The sequence below is a fragment of the Somniosus microcephalus genome, chromosome 6, assembly GCF_052327205.1.
Source record: "Somniosus microcephalus isolate GS21.2 chromosome 6, FLI_Smic_1.0, whole genome shotgun sequence".
In the NCBI taxonomy this organism is placed as follows: domain Eukaryota; kingdom Metazoa; phylum Chordata; class Chondrichthyes; order Squaliformes; family Somniosidae; genus Somniosus; species Somniosus microcephalus.
In genome coordinates, this window is record NC_140992.1 from 62,922,951 (window position 1) to 62,941,619 (window position 18,669).

The 18,669-nt window shown below is 44.0% G+C and overlaps 1 protein-coding gene across 4 annotated transcripts in view; it reads right to left on the bottom strand.

Moving 5' to 3' along the window:
• The window catches only part of LOC147115764 (uncharacterized), a 500,089-nt gene that overhangs the window by 443,465 nt on the left and 37,955 nt on the right, over positions 1–18,669 (bottom strand). For all 4 annotated transcript variants that reach the window (XM_085990285.1, XM_085990282.1, XM_085990283.1 and 1 more), the window contains one exon: positions 1,865–1,906. In XM_085990285.1, coding sequence (XP_085846411.1) covers positions 1,865–1,906 — 42 coding nt within the window. The remainder of the gene's footprint in view (positions 1–1,864; positions 1,907–18,669) is intronic.

The following is an 18,669-nucleotide window of genomic DNA, read 5'->3' on the forward strand; positions in this document are numbered from 1 at the left end:
TAACAGGTTGTTAACAGGCAGTTAAGAGGCTTTTTGCAATTTTGACAGGTCTACTGTGGGTTTCCAGACGTCCGGACACCACGCCAGGTAAGTGTGGTGTGCTGCGGGTCTACTGTAATGTTTGTGCATTGATGACAGCTGCAGAAGTGGTGTGAAGGATCCAATGGTACACTGGTGAGTTTCAGAGGTAAGAAAATGTTGGGAAAATCATTTTTAATACATTTATACTTTTCTGTAGGTGACAAGTTTTAGATTGCCTGTGTAGTCCCACCTCATTGGGAGAATCTGTCTCACCAGTGACAGATCGCTTCTGTAACCTCACCGGCAGCTGCCATCTGTTCCAGCCTATGGAGGGAGTCACTGGAGAGCCTGGGTGCAAGGGCTCACCTTTGTACACTGAAAAATCAGCGGTCAAAAAAAAATTGTGCGTGGCCCCTTTAAGAAAACAGACAGATGACACATCATCAACTGACATCATCTGACACTTGCTTCCTCTTAATTGGCCGGCAAGCCTGCAGGGCAGGCTTAACAAGGCCAATTGACGCAAAATCGCAGCTGTGTGTCCGATGTCATTGGGGGCGGGACTGGAACCCGGAAGACAGCTGTCCCGCTCCCAAGCCGCATCGATAGGAAAAATCGTGGCCTTCACCCCAGAACCTTAGCCCCAACTTGTTAGTGATAAAGCCTCTCTGAATTTGGCTTCACTAAATAAATTGTTGCCCTCACAGGGAATTAGCTCCCCGAACTAACCTCGTTAAATTATTTTTTTAAGCAACTACTGTAAATAAATTCTGACAGGATTCAAATAAATAGCTAGTCTATGACAGTTATTAAATAATTTATTGCATTGAATCATTAAGTAAATAAATCAACTCCCTTTTGTTTTTGATAAAATAATTAAATCAGTGATTGAATGAAATAAATTCTGAATTGGCTTGAATAAATAAATAACTTCCTGGATGAGGACAAGGTGGAAATATATAATCAAATAAACACTCACATGCGTTGAATAAATTTAGTGACTAGATATTATGCACAAACGAAAACACTATGCAGTGCATCAAATAAATGTATCTAATTAACTTGGTCATTTGATTAAGCTACAACCTTTGATCACACAGCTCCATTTATGTTGAAAACACTATTCACAGTAGCTTATTGCTTCCTTTACCAAAGGCCATTGTCCTCTATTCCTGTACGTTATTTGATGTTCAGCACTGCTCTCGACATTCCTCTCATTTATTCTGTTGCTGCTTCACCTGTAAGGCAGGGTTTCCTTCTGTTGCACTCTGCATAGACTGTTTCCTTTCCTGATCCCCCCAGGATCTACCACTGAAAATGTTGTAGTGCTGTAATAGCGCTCCAGAAACGCCAATAAAACAAGGATTTGGGGAATTTGTATTTTAACAGTGAGCTCTGATGATTTCATAGAATTTCACAGAATGACAGATTTTACAACACAAAGGGATGCTATTCAACTACAGCTAAAACCACGCCCTTGACCTATCTCCATATCTTTTGTATTCTTCCTTTTCAAATAATTATCCAATTCCCACTGGGTGCAGGGGAAGTTGTATTTCAAATAACGGAAATGGAGAAAGATATAAACGCTGGAATTATTCAGTATCAACTCAGTTGTTTTATGAGCCCAGTGGTGTTAGCAGCATTCGTAAAAAAATTATACATATTTTTGACACAAAAACACTGCGACCTTAAAATGGACAGAGCAAAACAAAAGGAGGGTAATACTAATCTGAAGCACCATCTTTAAGTTTTGTTCGAAATGTAAAACAAACATGGAAATCAATACTGGATACAGGGTAACAAGATTAATACATTGTAGGTTAAGATGAAATAGACTTACCTAATATTCCTGTTCCTAAGATACAGGCAATTGAAATGAAATCTGAAAAAAAATGAAATTTAATAAAATATTCATTCACTATTATATGTTTAAACACTGAAGCTTACCTTTTAAACAGCGTAACATAATTATCTCACATAAGATGATAGATTTTCTGATCCCAGTGAAAATCAGTCCAGAATTGCCAGAACAAAGTGCAAAGTTGGCCGGAAGTGCAGACCTGAGCGGGTGCGGCGGCAGCGGCTTAAAGGGAACTGAGCGGCGACTTAAAAAAAGTGACGTCACAGGACAGCAGGCAGGCGATTGGTTGGCGAGTATTACAGCTCTTTTGCTCTCTAGGTTAGGTAAGTGAATTAAATTCAGAACTGGGAGAGTATTAACTACTGTAACTTTATTGAATTAATAACTAAATTAACTAATTAAAACTAAAAATTTAAAGTAAAAATAATCGTTTGAATGAATACTGCAACTAATTATATAAATAATATAAGGTTAGATAGGGATGGCAGGGCAGGTGGTGTGTCATAACTGCAGCATGTGGGAGTTGGTGGAGACCAATGAGATCCTGAGCAACTACATCTATGGTAAGTGCCTGCAGCTCGAGGACTTCGGCTCAGAGTTGTTGAGCTGGAATCCGAGCTACAGATATGCGAAGCATCAGGGGAGGGGCAGTCACACCCCTTAGGTTAAGCAGTACTTTAGAGTTAGTCAATGGTCAGGAGGATGTGACTGTGAGTCAGGGAGCTATGGAGACCCAGGGTATGGTGATGGAGGAGCCTCAGCCCTTGACCTTGTCCAACAGGTATGAGGTACTTGCTGCCTGTATGGATGAGAACAAGGACTGCAGGCAGGATGGGCAAACTGACCACTCGAGGGGGGGGGGGCGAAGGAATGTGGTAGTGGTAGGTGACAGTTTAGTCAGGGGGATAGATACTGTTCTCTGCAGCCACGACAGGGAGTACCAAAGGCTGTGTTGCCTGCCCAGTGCCAGGGTTAAGGATATCTCCTCGCGGCTGGAGAAAACTTGGAGTGGGAGGGGGAGGATCCAGTTGTCGTGGTCCACGTAGGAACCAACAACATAGACAGAACTAGGAATGAGGTTCTGCTGAGGGAGTTTGAGGAGCTAGGATCCAAATTAAAAAGCAAAACCTCAAAGGTAATAATCTCTGGATTGTCACCTGAGCCATGCGCAAATTGGCATAGGGACAAACAGATTAGAGGTATAAATGCGTGGCTCAGAGTGGTGTGGGAGGAAGGGGTTTCAGTTCATGGGGCACTGGCACCAGTACTGGAGAAAGAGGGATCTGTTCCAATGGGATGGGCTCCACTTAAACCAAGCTGGGACTAGTGTCCTGGTGAATCAAATAACTAGGGCAGTAGAAAGGGCTTTAAACTAATGAAGGAGGGTGGGAACATTCAGGAAAGAGTACATTTAAAAGCAGCAAGAGAAATGTCATGGCTCTAGAGCAGAGTAGAGTTTTGGGTAAAAATAAGCAGAGGGTCAGGAAAGGACAGAGAGAGTAACAAAGGTAATAGGGCAGCAGTGACTAAGGTGACATCAGCAAAAAATAGAAAAAAGTCAAAGCTAAAGGCACTATATCTGAATGCGCGAAGCATTCACAACAAAATAGATGAATTAATAGCGCAGATAGAAATTAATAGGTTTGATCTAATAGCCATTACCAAGACGTGGTAGCAAAGCGGCCAAGGTTGGGAACTAAATATTCCAGGATACTTAACTTTTAGAAGAGATAGGTAAAATGGAAAAGGAAGAGGGGTAGCCCTGATAATAAAGGATGGGATAAAGACAGTAGAGAGATGGGATGGAGAGTGATAGAAGATTTGAGGTTAGGATCAGATCAGCCATGATCTTATTGAATGGTGGAGCAGGCTCGAGGGGCCGATTGGCCTACTCCTACTCCTATTTCTTATGTTCTTATGTTTAAAGGATCTTAGCTCTGAAAATCAAGAAGTAGAATCAGTTTTGTTGGAGCTAAGAAACAGCAAGAGGCAGAAATCATTGGTGGAAGTTGTTTATAGACCCCCAAACAGTAGTTGTAATGTAGGGCAGAGTATAAATCAGAAAATTAGAGGCGCATGTAACAAGGGTAATACAATAATCATGAGGGACTTTAATCTACATATAGACTGGTCAAACTAAATTTGCAGTAATAGTGTGGAGGACAAATTCATGGAATGTATACAAGATAGTTTTCTAGATCAGTATGTTCAGGAACCAACAAGGGAACAGGCTATTTTAGATCTAGTATTGTGCAATGAGAAAGGGTTAATTAATAACCTTGTAGTAAAGGGGCCTTTAGGGAAGAGTGACTATAATATGATAGAATTTTATTTAAAGGAGGACCAAGAAATTGATAAAGAAATGGAAAATTGAATGAGACTAAACTAGTAAAAGACATAAAAACAGACTGTAAAAGCTTCTATAGGTATGTAAAAAGGAAAAGATTAGTGAAAGTAAATGTGGGTCCCTTACAGGCTGAGACAGGAGAAATTATAACGGGGAATAAGGAAATGGCAGAGAAATAAAACAAATACTTTGGCCGCAAATTTAATTCAGGAGGCAGGATGTGGCGGGTCAGCTGGTTTCCGGGTTCCGGTCCTGCCCCCAGCTGCCTCCGCTCTACAAACATGATTTCCCCTTGATTGGCCTTGTTACCGGCCAATTAACAGGAAGCAGGTCTGATGACGTCATTTGATGACACGTCATCTGCCGGTTTCCTTAAAGGGACCATGCACAATTTTATTTTGACAGTTGATCTGTCAGTGTTTGATAGCATTGAGGTGCTGCAAACACTGACAATCACTGCACAAAGGTGCAAATGGGGCGATACCGAATTTCTCCCCCTTTTACTCTTATACTCAAATCCACTTGCTTTCCTAATTGCTTGCTGTACCTGCATGTTAACTTTCAGTGATTTGTGTACAAGGACACCCAGGTCCCTCTGAACACCAATATTTCCCAATCTACCACCATTTAAAAAATACTCTGCTTTTCTATTTTTCCTACCAAAATGGATAGCTTCACATTTCTCCACATTATATTCCATTTGCCATGTTCTTGCCCACTCACTTAGCCTGTCCATATCCCCTTGAAGCCTCTTTGCATCCTCCTCACAACTTACATTCCCACCCAGCTTTGTATCATCAGCAAACTTGGATATATTGGGCTGGATATTCCAATCCCTATGGGTGGGTACATGCTGGTTTCAGGCATTCACTGCGCATGCGCTGGAAACCAGCATTTCCAATCTGTCAAGAAAGCTCTTGACAGATCGTCCAGCTGCCTGGGAGAAGGGCCTCTGCGGGCGGAGAGTTCCGCTTTTTGGAGATCCTCCGCATGCAGAAAACCCTTACAATTCTTACGCCTGGTAAAGTAAGGCCGCTTTTACCAGGATAAGAGTTGAAAAAAAGTTTAAAAATTTTTTTTCCACTGATTTATAAAAATACTTTAAAAAAGGTAAGTTTATTTTTAGCCCCGTAAAAAACTTTAATTATTTTTTTCAAAAATTTAAAGTTTTGTTTAAAATAGTTAGTTTATTTGTACTTTCAAGTCATTTTAAAAATGTGATTTAAAAAAAAAATTATTTAAAGTTTTACTATGTTTTGGGGGTGATCTCCATTCGTATATTTGACAGGTCTTCCTGTCAAATGTATGAAGGGAGACTCCCTTCTTTGATTGGCTTCCCAAGGCCCACATGATCCCAGGGATGCTGCGAATTACATGCACCTCTGGGATACGTGGGCCCTGCGTACCGGCAGTTTGGAGAGGCCCAGCATCAGAACTGTGCGCCTCCCGGGAGCCCTCCGGTAAGTGCGCAGATTTTTCCAGATCACAGTCCTCTGCCCGCGGGAGGCCTGCGATCGGAATATCTGGGTAATTACATTTGGTGCCCTCATCCAAATCATTGATGTAGATTGTGAATACCTGAGACCCAAGCACTGATCCTTGCGGTAACTCACTAGTTACAGCCTGTCAACCTGAAAATGACCCGTTTATTCCTACTCTCTGTTTTCCGTCCATTAACCAATTCTCAAGCCATGCGAGCATATTACCCCCAATCCCATGAGCCCTAAATTTGTTTAATAACCTCTTGTGTGGCACTTGTCGAATGCCTTCTGAAAATCCAAATACACCACATCCACTGGTTCCCCTTTATCTATTCTGCTAGTTACAACCTCAAAAAACTCGCTTTGTCAAACACGATTTCCCTTTCATAAATCCACGTTGACTCTGCCCAATCCTATTACTATTTTCCAAGTGCCCTGTTACCACGTTCTTAATAATAGATTCCAGCATTTTCCCCACAACTGATGTCAGGCTAACTGGTCTGTAGTTCCCTGTTTTTTCTCTCCCTCCTTTCTTAAATAGCAGGATAACATTTGCTACCTTCCAATCTGCGGGAACCGTTCAAGAATCTATGGAATTTTGGAAGATGGCAACCAATGCATCCACTATCTCTATAGCCACCTCTTTTAAAATCCTAGGATGTAGGCCATCAGGTCCAAGGGATTTATCGGCTTTCAGTCCCATTAATTTCTCCAGTACTATTTTTTTACCAATACTAATTTCTTTCAGTTCCTCGTTCTCGCTAGACCCTTGGTTCTCCACTATTTCAGGGAAGTTTATTGTGCCTTCTTTCGTGAAGACAGACACAAAGGCCGCGAATGTAACCACACCGAGGGCGTGGGTTTGGAGGCGGGACTGCTGTCAAAATCGCAAAGATCGACAGCGGGTAGGAAACCCACTGACAACCCGCCTCCATGCGAGTCTCCCAGGTGTCGGGTCTGTCAGCACAGAACTGACCCGATACCAAGTGGGGGTGGGTGGAATTATGACTGAAGAGTCACTGGAACTCAGTAAGACACTTCTCAATGTCCATTCAGATCTGTCCAATAAGGGGCACTTTTGGAAAAAGATATTATACTGAATGACAACACATTACCAGAAACTTCACATGGACATTGGCTAAACCTCTCAAGTGGCTACCCATGTGTCTTGTTAGTTGCTATGCTTGCAGTAGGATGAGGGTGAGTATGAGGAGTGGCTGGTGAGATGGGGAAGTGATAAAATAGATAGGGTTGGTTGGAGGTGTCCTGGGGAGGTCTCTTCCGCCCTTGGAAAGGAATAGAACCTCCCTGCATGCTGTGACTCCCTCCATATCTGCCACAGAAGTCTGGTGCAGGATGAAGGCATCGTGGCTGCTGCCTGGAAAGTGGGCATTGACAGCGAGTATCACAGGAATGGAAGCCCTTTCGGTTGCGGAAATCCTCGGCATTCTCTTGCGGTGCCCGCAAAGCCACATGCGTGCAGTCAATGGCACCCTGCACCATGGGGAAGCCCGCTATCCTAGCAAAGCCCTTTGCGCGTTCTTGCTGCTTGTCCGGGGTCATGGGGAAAGAGATGTACTCTCGTCTCCTTGTAAAGAGGGCATTTGTTACCTGACGGATGCAGCAATGCACCGTAAACTGGGAGATATTGGCGATGGTCCCAGTAGCTGATTGAAATGAGCCGGTGGCATAAAAGTTGAGAGCCACTGTTAAATTCACTGCCACTGACAGAGACGTCCTGCTCCTCAGTTGAGGCTGCAGATCTGGCTGAAGCAGGTGGCAGAGCTCAGTGACCACCTCCTTGCTGAATCGCAGCCTTCAGAAACAGTGCTTCTAAGAACTGACCCGATACCAAGTGGGGGTGGGTGAAAATCATTCTTGATAAGATTACTTAAGCAGTTTAAGGAAAGGGGAAAAGTTAAATATTTGGGATTCTGTTGGTTTAAGAAGAGTAAAACAAGGTTACACTGCAGTAGGAGTAAATTGGCACAGCAGGCAGTGGAAGCCAGTTTTCTAACCAATCAGCAGGGTGACTCATTTGGCTGTAAACAAACAAACAGTATAAAAAAAAACAGTGCTAGTGCGAGCAAGCACTGAATGCGAGTCAGCAGAGAGTGCTGTGAGTTTGGGTAAGTGTGAGAGTTCTTGAATTGTTATTTCTCTTTAAATCATTCTTGATAAGATTACTTAAGCAGTTTAAGTAAAGGGGAAAAGTTAAATATTTGGGATTCTGTTGGTTTAAGAGTAAAACAAGGTTACACTGCAGTAGGAGTAAATTGGCACAGCAGGCAGTGGAAGCCAGTTTTCTAACCAATCAGCAGGGGTGACTCATTTGGCTGTAAACAAACAAACAGTATAAAAAGACCAGTGCTAGTGCGAGCAAGCACTGAGTGCGAGTCAGCAGAGAGTGCTGTGAATTTGGGTAAGTGTGAGTTAGGGTAAGTGGGGTGTTAGGTGCTCTTTTCAAACTTTAACTCTGTGGGTTGCAGTTAATAAGGCCTTTCTGGTGCAGAGTGACTGTTGGTAAACCATTTAACTGGTGTAATTAGAGGGATTGGTTTAATTTTAATCCAATTAATTAAAGGGGATACTACCATCTAAAATCGGGCAGAGGGTGTCCATAACTAACAATAAAAAATTTAATTAATGACATAGAATGGAGCAGGTGATGTGTTACTGTTGCGAGATGTGGGAGCCGGTGGACCCTATTGAGGCTCACGGTGATTACGTCTGTGACAAGTGTCTGCTGCTACAGGAACTCCAGCTCCATGTTGATGAGCTGGAGTCTGAGCTTCAGACGCTGCGACACATCAGGGAGGGGGAGAAGTACCTGGATTCTGTGTATCAGGAGGTGGTCACACCTATGAAGTTAATTAATTCAGATGTAGCCCATGGTCAGGGACAGGATGATGTGACTACGAGTGAGGCAGGTATGGGGATCCAGGAGGTAGAGCTGGAGGAGCCGCAGTCCTTGCTCTTGTCCAACAGGTTCGAGGTTCTTACTCCCTGTGGGGACAGGAGCAGGGACTGCAGGGAGGATGAGCAACCTGGCCACAGCACCGTGGAACGAGGGGCCATTCAAGAGGGGGGAGTAAATAGAAATGTTGTAGTGGTAGGGGATAGTATTATTAGGGGAATAGATAGAGTTCTCTGCAGCCGAGAGCGAGAGTCCCGGAGGCTGTGTTGCCTATCCGGTGCCAGGGTTAAGGACATCTCCTCTGGGCTGGAAAGAAACTTGCAGTGGGAGGGGGTGGATCCAGTTGTCGTGGTCCATGTTGGTACAAACAACGTAGATAGGACTAGGAAGCCGGTTCTGTTAAAGGAGTATGAGCAGCTAGGGGTCAAATTAAAAAACAGAACCTCAAGGGTCTGGATTATTACCTGAGCCACGAGCGAATTTGGCTAGGACAAATAAAATTAGAGAGTTAAATGCGTGGCTCAAAGGCTGGTGTGGGAGAAATGGGTTTTGCTTCCTGGGACACTGGCACCAGTACTGGGGCAGGAGGGAGCTGTTACGTTGGGACGGGCTTCACTTGGCCAGTGCTGGGACTAGAGTCCTGGCGGATCATATAACTAGGGCTGTAGAGAGGGCTTTAAACTAACTAGTGGGGGGGAGGTTCCTAGAGAGCAAATAATAAAAATGACAACAGAGAAGGTCATAGACTTAGGTAGCAGTGGGGAAATTAAAAACCAGAGCATGTCAGGAAGGGGCAGAAGGTATGGAGTAAAAGGTAAAGTAATAAAAAGGGCAAAAGCAGGAACTAAGTGTCACAAAACATATTTGAAAGTTCTCTATCTGAATGCACGTAGCATTCGTAACAAAATAGACGAGTTAATGGCACAAATAACTACATATGGGTATGATCTTGTGGCCATTACAGAAACATGGCTGCAGGGTGACAATGCCTGGGAATTAAACATACCAGGTTATTTAGCGATCAGGAAGGACAGGCAGGAAGGAAGGGGAGGTGGGGTGGCTATGTTAATAAAGGAAGGAATCACTGTAATACAGAGAAATGATATTGGGTCAAAAGATCAGGATAATGAAACAGTTAACATAGAAACATAGAACATAGAAGATAGGAGCAGGAGTAGGCCATTCGGCCCTTCGAGCCTGCTCCGCCATTCAACGAGATCATGGCTGATCATCCAAACCCTAGCACCCGGTCCCTACACCGACAGCCATCCCACCCAAGCCCTATCCCCGTAACCCCGTAACCCCACGTATTTAATCCCCCCTAACACTAAGGACCAATTTTTATCATGGCCAATCAACCTAACCCGCACATCTCTGGACGGAGTTTGGGTGGAGGTAAGGAATAATAAGGGGAAAAAAACACTAGTGGGCGTAGTCTATAGGCCTCCGAACAGTTGCAACTCTGTTGGACAGAGTATCAATCAGGAAATAGTTGAGGCTTGTAATAAGGGAACAGCTATAATTATGGGGGATTTTAACTATCATATTAATTGGACAAATCAAATTGGGCAGGGCTGCCTTGAGGATGAGTTCATTGAGTGTATTAGGGATGGGTTTCTTGAGCAGTATGTAACTGAACCGACCAGGGGACAAGCAACCTTAGATCTGGTCCTGTGTAACGAGACAGGATTAATTAAAAATGTCCTAGTAAAGGATCCCCTTAGAATGAGTGACCATAACATGGTTGAATTCCATATTCAATTAGAGGGTGAGAAGGTTGGATCTCAAACAAGCGTGCTAAGCTTGAATAAAGGAGACTATGAAGGTATGAGAGCGGAATTGAGTAGAGTGGATTGGGAAAATAGGTTAAAGGGTAAGACGATACATGATCAGTGGTGTACATTTAAGGAGTTATTTTACAACTTCCAAAAAAAATATATTCCACTGAGAAGAAAAGGGTGTAAAAGAAAAGACAGCCATCCGTGGCTAAGTAAAGAAATTAAGGATAGTATTTGACTAAAAACAAGGGCATATAAGGTAGCCAAATCTAGTGGGAAGATAGAGGATTGGGAAAACTTTAAAAGACAGCAAAAAATAACAAAAAGATTGATTAAGAAAGGGAAGAAAGTAAATTAGCAAAAAATATAAAATCAGATAGTAAGAGTTTTTACAGTTATATAAAAAGAAAAAGGGTGGTTAAAGTAAATGTTGGTCCCTTAGAGGATGAGACCGGGAAATTAATGGTGGGAAATATGGAGATGGCAAAAACACTGAATGAATATTTTGTATCAGTCTTTACAGTAGAAGACACTAAGAATATCCCAACACTGGACAAACAGGGGGCTATAGGGGGGGGAGGAGCTAAGCACGATCAAAATCACTAAGGAAGTGGTACTCGGTAAAATAATGGGACTCAAGGCGGATAAATCACCTGGACCTGATGGCTTACATCCTAGGGTCTTGAGGGAAGTGGCGGTAATGATTGTGGATGCATTAGTAATAATTTTCCAAAACACCCTGGACTCAGCAAAGGTCCCGGCAGACTGGAAAACTGCTAATGTAACACCCTTATTTAAAAAGGGCAGTAGACAGAAGGCTGGAAACTATAGACCGGTTAGCCTAACATCTGCGGTAGGTAAAATTTTGGAGTCCATTATTAAGGAGACAGTAACAGGACATTTGGATAATCATAATTTAATAGGACAAAGTCAGCATGGTTTTATGAAGGGGACATCATGTTTGACAAATTTGCTGGAGTTCTTTGAGGAAGTCACATATAGGGTGGATAAAGGGGAACCAGTGGACGTAGTGTATTTAGACTTCCAAAAGGCATTTGACAAGGTGCCACACAAAAGATTATTGCTTAAGATAAAAAATCACGGGATTGGGGGTAATATTCTGGCATGGATAGAGGATTGGCTATCTAACAGAAGGCAGAGAGTTGGGATAAATGGTTCATTCTCAGACTGGCAATCAGTAACTAGTGGTGTTCCGCAGGGGTCAGTGCTGGGTCCCCAACTCTTTACAATCTATATTAACGATTTGGAGGAGGGGACCGAGTGTAACATATCAAAGTTTGCAGATGATACTAAGATGGGAGGGAAAGTAGTGAGTGAGGAGGACATAAAAAACCTGCAAGGGGACATAGACAGACTAAGTAAGTGGGCAGAGATTTGGCAGATGGAATACAATACTGGAAAGTGTGAGGTTATGCACTTTGGCAGGAAAAATCGTAGAGCAAGTTATTATCTTAATGGCAAGAAACTGGAAAGTACTGAAGTACAAAGGGATCTGGGGGTCCTGGTGCACGAAACTCAAAAGGTTAGTATGCAGGTGCAGCAAGTGATTAAGAAGGCCAATGGAATGTTGGCTTTCATTGCTAGGGGGATAGAATATAAAAATAGGGAGGTATTGCTTCAGTTGTACAAGGTATTGGTGAGACCGCACCTGGAATACTGCGTACAGTTTTGGTGTCCATACTTAAGAAAAGACATACTTGCTCTCGAGTCAGTACAAAGAAGGTTCACTCGGTTAATCCTGGGGATGAGGGGATGGACATATGAGGAGAGGTTGAGTAGATTGGGACTCTACTCATTGGAGTTCAGAAGAATGAGAGGCGATCTTATTGAAACATATAAGATTGTGAAGGGGTTGGATCGGGTGGATGCGGGGAGGATGTTCCCGATGATGGGTGAAACTAGAACTAGGGGGCATAGTCTTAGAATAAGGGGCTGCTCTTTCAAAACTGAGATGAGGAGGAACTACTTCACTCAGAGGGTGGTAGGTCTGCCCCAAAAAGCTGTAGAAGCTACATCATTACATACATTTAAAACAGAAATAGACAGTTTCCTAGAAGTAAAGGGAATTCAGGGTTATGGGGAGCGGGCAGGAATTTGGACATGAGTCTAGGTTCGGATCGGACATGGCCCTGTGGGTAGCGGAGCGGGCCCAGGGGCCATGTAGCCTGATCCTGCTCCTATTTCGTGTGTCTAATTCTGTTAGATTCAGGAGATGGTTCTGTGATAGTAGATTGGCGGTTAGGATTAGATCAGCCATGATCTTATTGAATGGTGGAGCAGACTCGAGGGGCCGATTGGCCTACTCCTGCTCCTATTTCTTATGTTCTTCTGACATACTAATGTAGGAGAACTGTTGGCAAAAAACCCTGGGAGGGTAAGGTCTCCTGTACCGAGGCCTGTTAGCCCTCCTCCGTCTGGCCATGATTGCCACTCTCTCTCTGCGTCTCTGTGCCCTCCGAATGTGATGGAGAAGGACGACGTTCCCATCCATTGCAGCCCCCATAGTATCTGGGCAATCAAAGTTATGAAGGCCAAAAAGCAAAGTACCTGCAAAGTTATGGTCAGAAGCCAAAACTACCTCAGACAGCGTTGACTCAATGCAGAAGTCTCTCTTTCTCTCTTTGTCTCTCTGCAAATCTCTCTCTCTCTCTCAGAACGAGTGGTGCAAAAATGGCTACCACACAAAAGCCAGGAAGAGGCCCCCTTTAAATAGCACCCCCCCAGCCCCACAACGACTGGGATGCGTTCCAGTCAACCTGTCGTTGGTAGCGCCAGGCGGAGAGGAGGGGGGCGCCACTGAATTTCCGGTCCGGGGCGCCCCAAGGGCATTGCACTCTCGAATGACGTCAAGATCTGCGTGCGCAGGAAATCGGGCAGTATTGTTTAGCGCCGCTGCAAAATATCCGGTCAATTTCGCGAGAGGCGCAGATATCGCCGCGCCCGGGTGCTAGTTGGTTTGCGCCCCACTTAGCGCCCTCTTAAGGTGCTAACGGGTGGAGCTACCAACTGAATTTATCCCCCAAAATGTCTTATTGTAATTATACAGGGCCTTGGTGAGACCACACCTGGAGTATTGTGTACAATTTTGGTCTCCTTGCCTAAGGAAAAATATACTTGCCATAGAGGGAGTGCAACGAAGGTTCACCAGACTGATTCCTGTGATGGGGGGATTGTCCTATGAGGAGAGATTGAGTAGACTAGGCCTATGATCTCATTGAAACATATAAAATTCTTACAGGGCTTGACAAGGTTGCTGCAGGGAGGATGTGTCCCCTGGCTGGGGAGTCTAGAACCAAGGGTCACAGTCTCAGAATAAGGGGTCGGCCATTTAGGATTGAGATGAGGAGAAATTTCTTCACTCAGAGGGTGTTGAATCTTTGCAATTCTCTCCCCAGAGGGCTGTGGAGGCTCAGTCGTTGAGCATATTTCAGATAGAGATCGATAGATTTTTGGATATTAAGGGAATCAAAGGATATGGGGATAGTGCTGGAAAGTAAGAGTTTTTATAGTTATATAAAAAGAAAAAGGGTGGCTAAAGTAAATGTTGGTCCCTTAGAGGATGAGATCGGGAAATTAATGGTGGGAAATATGGAGATGGCAAAAACACTGAATGAATATTTTGTATCAGTCTTTACAGTAGAAGACACTAAGAATATCCCAACACTGGACAAACAGGGGGCTATGGGGGGGGGGAGGGGCTAAACACAATCAAAATCACTAAGGAAGTGGTACTCAGTAAAATAATGGGACTCAAGGCGGATAAATCACCTGGACCTGATGGCTTACATCCTAGGGTCTTGAGGGAAGTGGCGGTAGGGATTGTGGATGCATTGGTAATAATTTTCCAAAACTCCCTGGACTCAGCAAAGGTCCCGGCAGACTGGAAAACTGCTAATGTAACACCCTTATTTAAAAAGGGCAGTAGACAGAAGGCTGGAAACTATAGACCGGTTAGCCTAACATCTGTGGTAGGTAAAATTTTGGAGTCTATTATTAAGGAGACAGTAACAGGACATTTGGATAATCGTAATTTAATAGGACAAAGTCAGCATGGTTTTATGAAGGGGAAGTCACGTTTGACAAATTTGCTGGAGTTCTTTGAGGAAGTCACATATAGGGTGGATAAAGGGGAACCAGTGGACGTAGTGTATTTGGACTTCCAAAAGGCATTTGACAAGGTGCCACACAAAAGATTATTGCTTAAGATAAAAAATCATGGGATTGGGGGTAATATTCTGGCATGGTTAGAGGATTGGCTATCTAACAGAAGGCAGAGAGTTGGGATAAATGGTTCATTCTCAGACTGGCAATCAGTAACTAGTGGTGTTCCGCAGGGGTCAGTGCTGGGTCCACAACTTTTTACAATCTATATTAACGATTTGGAGGAGGGGACCGAGTGTAACATATCAAAGTTTGCAGATGATTCTAAGATGGGAGGGAAAGTAGTGAGTGAGGAGGACATAAAAAACCTGCAAGGGGACATAGACAGACTAAGTAAGTGGGCAGAGATTTGGCAGATGGAATACAATACTGGAAAGTGTGAGGTTATGCACTTTGGCAGGAAAAATCGTAGAGCAAGTTATTATCTTAATGGCAAGAAACTGGAAAGTATTGACGTACAAAGGGATCTGGGGGTCCTGGTGCACGAAACTCAAAAGGTTAGTATGCAGGTGCAGCAAGTGATTAAGAAGGCCAATGGAATGTTGGCTTTCATTGCTAGGGGGATAGAATATAAAAATAGGGAGGTATTGCTTCAGTTGTACAAGGTATTGGTGAGACCGCACCTGGAATACTGCGTACAGTTTTGGTGTCCATACTTAAGAAAGGACATACTTGCTCTCGAATCAGTACAAAGAAGGTTCACTCGGTTAATCCTGGGGATGAGGGGATGGACATATGAGGAGAGGTTGAGTAGATTGGGACTCTACTCATTGGAGTTCAGAAGAATGAGAGGCGATCTTATTGAAACATATAAGATTGTGAAGGGGTTGGATCGGGTGGATGCGGGGAGGATGTTCCCGATGATGGGTGAAACTAGAACTAGGGGGCATAGTCTTAGAATAAGGGGCTGCTCTTTCAAAACTGAGATGAGGAGGAACTACTTCACTCAAAGGGTGGTAGGTCCATGGAATATGCTGCCCCAAAAAGCTGTAGAAGCTACATCATTACATAAATTTAAAACAGAAATAGACAGTTTCCTAGAAGTAAAGGGAATTAAGGGTTATGGGGAGCGGGCAGGAATTTGGACATGAGTCTAGGTTCGCATCAGTCATGGCCCTGTGGGTAGCGGAGCGGGCCCAGGGGCCATGTAGCCTGATCCTGCTCCTATTTTGTGTGTCTAATTCTGTTAGATTCAGGAGATGGTTATGTGATAGTGGATTGGCGGTTAGGATCAGATCAGCCATGATCTTATTGAATGGCGGAGCAGGCTCGAGGGGCTGAATGACCTTCTCCTGCTCCTATTTCTTAGTTCTTATGTTAAGTGTGGTATGCCAATTGTTCCATGTGCAGCTTTGACCTTGTGCACTTTCGGTGAAACCTAAAAAAGTGGAAGCACTTAAAGTTAAGTGGTCATAGTGCATAGAGACATTTCTTGGAGGTTTTGGAAAGGCTCAAAAGACATTTCAATCCATCAGCAGTCTTTGGAGGAAAAAGAAGTGACAAGCAAAACTGACCAGAAAGGAAACCCAATGTGCAGTCACCAAACGGAGTCTAGCGGCAAGTGGCAGGACAGCACAGCACCCGACCCCGTTTCATGGTTAGTGGTGCTGAGGAGGAGGGTTTGCCACTGTCCCTATAGGACAGCATTGCAGCACGCTTAGTAGACACAAGTAGATTTAAGGCCACAGTTGACTATTACTGTCATTGGCTGTTTCTGTCCTATGATGCATGCAGCAGATAACACAGTCTGCCTCTGACTCTCTGTTGATCTAAAGCCAGTGAAACCAGTTCCACACAATCACCACCAGGCCCTGCAGTTGTGGTTGGTGGTATCATGGCATTATGACTAATGAGAGTTTGCTGACTGTTGGTCTCCCTAACATGCCTTCTTTTCACCAATGTCACTGGAACAGTTATTCATGCTCAATGTGTTGTTTACAAGGGAACTAATATCAATTATCTTATCAGATAAAGCTGTCTTCACTCAATTTCTGCAAAATTCAGCCAAAAGGCAATCAAGGACTTAACAAATTGTCAGGTTAAGGAGAAGCAACAGCAGCCAGCAACCAGGGTCCACATTGTACAGCTGAAAGGCACTGCACCTGTTGGTTCCTTCACATTTCCTTCTCTGGAGCATGTTGTACACGATGCAACACCCGAGACAGATACCAGGACTTCAATGCCCCTATCACCACAGAAGGGAGTACACTAGTATAAAACCAACAATCTTGTTGCACATTTCAATTTTGAGTCCTCTAAAACTTTTTCCCAGCAGAGTAGTGAAAAAATATCTTCCCTTCCTAGGCAGTCCTTGGAACATTAAGAATGAGTTCTCAGGTGACTGATGAGTCCAATGTGGGACCTACAGTCTCTGTCACATGTGGGGCAGACGGTGGTTGAAGGGGCAGGTGGGTGGGGTGCTTGGGTTGACATGCGCTCTTTGCGCTTGGCTTCCGCTTGCTCCCGGCGAAGAGACTCGAGGTGTTCGGCGCCTTCCCAGATGCTTCTCCTCCACTTTGTGCGGTCTTGGGCCAGGGATTCCCAGGTGTCGATGGGGATGTTGCACTTTTTCAAGGAGGCTTTGAGGGTGTCCTTGAAGCGTTTCCTCTGCCCACCTGAGGCTCTCTTGCTGTTTGGGAGCTCTGAGTTGAGCGCTTGTAAAATAAGAACATTTTGAGCATGTACAATGAATGCTGTATCGATTATTCAGCACTTCTTTTTAAAATACAAAAGGTTGGATTTTCCTGATCCCACCCTGAAAACGTGGTGGATTGGAGCCTCTGCCTGCCACTACGTCCTGGCCAGTTTCTGGGTTGGAACCGTTAGGCACTCATTGTGGGATCCCGGTGGGATTCCCGTCAATGATTTTCAAGGAAAATTAAGGTGCTGCTGTAGCAGGATCATCACTGTAGAACCTGATGCAACAGGATCCACATTAAAGGGGCTCCAGAACCACAGTGACTGAAGGCCTTTGCCAAGAATCAGGTGTTCATTGGTAGCTGATAGGTAGAAAAGGAGACCTCTCATAGGCCCTCTTTCTCCATTTGCCATATGTGGGGTCAGTCCCACCACAACATTGGGCCTAGTGCCATGGTTTACCAGGTGGTCCCAGGGAGTGGCAGGATTTGGGGCTGTTGGGAGGGAAACGGGCTGAAAACCTGGAAGTGCCCCACCATCGGCACTTGCATGAGGTGGGTGGGGAAGGAGCAATTTATTAACCCCAACCACTGATGGCCCTGAGGAGGGGAATTAGGGTCAGGCCAGTGAGATGGCAGTTGGCCTCTCTTCCCAATTTTGCCCCTTTTCCACTGCTATCCTACCCAATAACAGAAGGCAATCCAGCCCTAAATATCTGGTTGGCAATTGGATTAAAGGTTGTAGGCTGAGACAATCAATACTCCGTAGAGCACAATGGCTCTTGTGTTAGTAGGACCAAGAAAGTGTATTTTGCAGAAAGTAATCCTTTAGGATTGAACAGCAGAGATGTGTGGTGGACAAATGCTCATGAGGTTCAATTGGTTACCTTTGAAAGTCAGGGAGAAATTATGCAGAGTTTTCCATCAGACTAAGTGGTGTAGAGATCACAACTGGTTGCACAAAGTTTGTGGAAGCAGCATGCTTAATAGGCTGTTCTCATTTTATTCTTTTGACTATATTCTCTGATTCTGTTTCCATGGGAATAGTTTGACAAGAAGCTCAAGCAGCGGACTCAAATGGGTTTACCCATCAACCTAATTGAGGCCCCAGAGAAAGAAATACACTTATTTTGGCACAGCATTGGATTGTGTAAATCATGATCACATCAGATACCCTCAAGCCTAGAGTGATTGTCAAGCTTAATAGATGTGGCAAAAATTGAAACTATCAGATAAAAAGTTCTATTTTGACAGTTTGATCAGATTTCGTCTGGAGGAAAAATTATCCTTAAAACAAAATATATACATAATGTATACGCTAGGGTAGAATTCTGAGCTGGGAGACACCCCTCCAGAAGTACCTCAAATGTGCATTGGTACAAGACAATTTGAATTTTTTTTAAGAATGCAGCATAATTATAAAACCATTTTACCTTTTAGCGT